The sequence below is a fragment of the Erythranthe guttata genome, chromosome 11, assembly GCF_056151865.1.
Source record: "Erythranthe guttata isolate IM_541 chromosome 11, IM_541, whole genome shotgun sequence".
Taxonomy (NCBI): domain Eukaryota; kingdom Viridiplantae; phylum Streptophyta; class Magnoliopsida; order Lamiales; family Phrymaceae; genus Erythranthe; species Erythranthe guttata.
The window spans coordinates 949263-952820 of NC_142543.1; the positions used below are offsets into that span (position 1 = coordinate 949263).

The following is a 3558-nucleotide window of genomic DNA, read 5'->3' on the forward strand; positions in this document are numbered from 1 at the left end:
AATCATCCCAATATTATATACTTCAATTAAGAAAAATTTCTATTCACTAGCTATATTTGTCCAACTTAAATTTTCAGCATTTTGGTCACTGATGTATGTATCACCAAAATACATCAAGAAAAACAAATTCACGAATCAATAAGAAATTATATATTCTTGCATATATATATATATATATATATATATATATATATATATATATATATATATATATATATATATATATATATATATATATAACAGGGGCGTACCCATGCGCTGGGGTGGACCCCGCCCCCAGGTCCAAGTCTTTTTCTTTTTTAGCTGAATTTTATTTTTTGTATTTATGTATTAGTTAATATACTTTCGCCCCCTTTTGTACACTTTTGTGTCAAGGAAACAAAATTCCTCTCTTAAATTACTCGTATATTTCAGCCCCCAAGATCCAGTTATGCCAAACCTTCTTTCCACCAATCTTTGTACACCGCGAACGACAAATTGGGCGGGTTTTTGAAGGATTCTACTGCCAACGTTGTGAAATTCTCCTCCTCTTCTTCTCTCGTGATGAAGGATAAACGTGGCTGGTTGATTGATCCCGTTTTACTTGCTTTGGATGCTGGAATTTCAGGTTTTTTTTTTTTTTTTTTTTTTTTTAATTTATTATTTTTTTCCTTATTTACTGGTGATTTGGAGAAGGTAGAATCATGATGCATTTAATTAGTAGGTTTCGGTGATGAGAGTTAGGTATTGGTAATTGTGGAAGTAGCAGATAAAGGGGGGTGAACTACCGTACTACTATTAGTGCGTAATGTACACTACTATGAAGCTGCTTTAACTTGCTTAGTCCAAAATGTTTAGTATTTATGTCTTTTTCAGTGTGTAGTTACAGTATAGTTTTGTTGCATATTTTTGTAATGTTACTCAACGAGGGGTGACGTGTAATTTGCAGGAGGAGCAGTTTCTTGTGCTTCGATTCATGTCGGTGAGATCCGACCTGGAAGTATGAGGGGAAACCATCGACACCATACTTGCAACGAGACGTTTGTAGTATGGGGAGCTCAAACTGTGTTGAGGGTATGTATGCATTCCATTTCTTATATAGACATGTATTCGGTACTCCAAAATATTTTGTGAGTTTTAAATTATTATGAACAATTTGACTCCAAATAATAGACATTTTACACGTTCCAGAATGCTACGGAAAAAAAAAGAGAGGAATGAAATGCTCTGGTTAAAATCACTTCTGTTTCGTTTAGACTTTTGTATTTGTGTTTTATTAGTATTTCCTGACAACATAATCAAAATAGTTAAGTGAAAACTTGGCATGGTTTTTTGCCTGTTTTCGTATTCAACTTTTGTTTTATGCTTACTGCTTAGTATTTCATTTTTCATGAAATTTGATGTACCATTCAACCCAACTTTTCGGTACACGTGGCGGAGGTGGGGGTTCTGCAGATTGCTTAGTATACTACCAGTGATGCAAATTTACATATAATTTTGTAAGGTAAAAAAAAACCACGTTGAATTGCTATATATACAGTGATAGTATATAGTAGATTCCTCGAAAGAGCTCAAAATGGATAAGTGGAGAAACAGACTGCAGCACAACTAAAAACTAATAGCAACTGAAGGCCTTTAATTCCGATTTCATGTAGACTTCATTTATTTGTTGTAAACTTTGATATTAATATTATTTGATATTCAAGTTCTCTGATTTCATGTCGGCAACTTGTTATTGAACCCCTTAACTGTGATGTTCGATTTGCAGCTGGAAAACAATGCAGTGACAAGTGGATACTCTGAGGTAACAGTTGGTGCCGATAAAGTTGCGGTTGCAGCTAGTTCTAGTGGGTCCGCACATGCTTTGCTGAATATAGATTCTGCTCGAAGCACATTTTTCTTAGGGTGCCAAGATAGTGTAATCAATTACAATGCATCCACTACAGATTTTAATGTTTGGCATGACCTATAGTTTGTTACCAGTTTTCCTTTTTTTTTTTTTTTTTTTTCGATGTAGTTGTTTTATGTCAATATACTTTCTTTAGTTTAATTTTGAACAAATGATTACATTTTGCACAAATCTTATTATCCTCTTGTCACAATGAACAAGAAATTAAGGCAGGATTTTCTCATGCTATATCTCATGCACATGGCTTCTGTGGTGGACTCAAGAACATTTCATCGGCATTCTCGTCACTGCAATAGAGACAAGGATGCTGGTTGTTGAAATGCTGCATCATCAGAATCTTTCTAGCCAGCATCACAATTTGTCTGTTGCTCAACGGGCCTCGATTTTCCTTCAAGGCCATTTGAACAGCATTGCTAAATGCTCCACAAGGTTTTCTTCCATTATCCATATTATTAATTTCCACATCTGCTGAAGTTTCATTTGTTTGGCAGCCACTAAGCAAGATCCCTTCATCTGGCTTCAACGGCTTCTTTTCGATTGGCTCGAGCTCGTTAAACATGATGCTAGCATCTTCTCCAAACACTTCGAGCAAGTGTGTGCCTATGTCTCTGTTAACTTTGTTTGTTAAGGATGTGAAATACTGCAGTAATGATTCAAATGGAATCTCTTTCGTCTTGTAAGAGTCCCGATTAATGCCGTTTTCTTTTTCTTTTTCAGGGCCTATTTGCTCTGTTTCTTTGTCTATAAGCCCTCCACTGTGGCAAGAATCAGACAGGATAGTAAAAGTTGCTCCTTTCGGAACACGATTCACAAGCTGCCTGAAATCCGCACCTGCCGTAAAGGTATCAATCATATTGTTTAACTATATAAGTTCGTAAATTTTAAATTTTTTAAATTTAAATATGATTTATAAACTTACTGGTGATGAGATTGAAATCACTAGGTACAATTGCTTCCTCTTTCTTGGATGAATTTTTATTGATCAAAGTTCCATGGCCAGAGTAATGGAAAAACAAGGTGTCTCCTTTTTCTGCACGATCGATCATTTTCGTTAGTGCGTTCTTGATATTGGCGCCTGTGGGCATGATCGAATTTTTGGGCTTGTCTATCAGAAGCTCAATAAATTTCGGGTCGAATTTAAATCGAGTTATGAGAATCTCACGCATGGCGAGAACATCGTTGTGACATCCATGGAGTTCGTGTGGGGTGTTGGGGTAGTTGCACCCCACAAGAAGAGCCATTTTCTTGCCCATCTCCATGTAATAATGTATATGGTAAGAAATTAGTTTCCAATGTATGTTTTATCTGAAAATAATCACCGGGTTAATTTGAGATGGGATTTCGGGTACTATATATATTTGTGGAGATGGAGTTGTTTTTTGCTTGTGGTGCTTGAACAAATATTGCTTCTGCGTAAGGAAATGAAGAGATTTTGAAGTGAAAGCAAGCAACATTCTTGTTGAAGTAATTTCAAAGCTTGTATATTGAGCACTATGCATTCTGCCCTAACAATTAAAAAATAATAATAATAGTAAATGAAACAAAAAAAAAAAAAAAAGGGTCTTAGAATATAAGTCCTTGGTGACAAACCTTATTAGAACTAAATGACAAGCCTAATTAAAATTTGGTTCACATCCTTTATCAAAATCTATTCAAAAAATGCCAATTCA

General features: G+C 35.2%; 2 protein-coding genes across 2 annotated transcripts; one reads left to right on the plus strand and one right to left on the minus strand.

The window, feature by feature from the left end:
* The first annotated feature begins 247 nt into the window (after nucleotides 1-247).
* Nucleotides 248-3331, plus strand: LOC105976491 (uncharacterized). Its single transcript, XM_088825298.1, has 6 exons — nucleotides 248-280; nucleotides 415-607; nucleotides 929-1053; nucleotides 1748-2480; nucleotides 2606-2730; nucleotides 2832-3331. The coding sequence occupies exons 1-4, from the start codon at nucleotides 254-256 to the stop codon at nucleotides 1949-1951; spliced, it is 549 nt and encodes a 182-aa protein (XP_088681424.1). The 5' UTR covers nucleotides 248-253; the 3' UTR covers nucleotides 1952-2480; nucleotides 2606-2730; nucleotides 2832-3331.
* LOC105976600 (metacaspase-9) lies at nucleotides 1997-3147 on the minus strand. The gene is made up of 2 exons (XM_013001840.2): nucleotides 2808-3147; nucleotides 1997-2719 (listed from the first exon to the last, which is right to left on the minus strand). Exons 1-2 carry the CDS (start codon nucleotides 3145-3147, stop codon nucleotides 2121-2123), a joined length of 939 nt encoding a protein of 312 aa, XP_012857294.2. The 3' UTR covers nucleotides 1997-2120.
* Nucleotides 3332-3558: the final 227 nt, after the last annotated feature.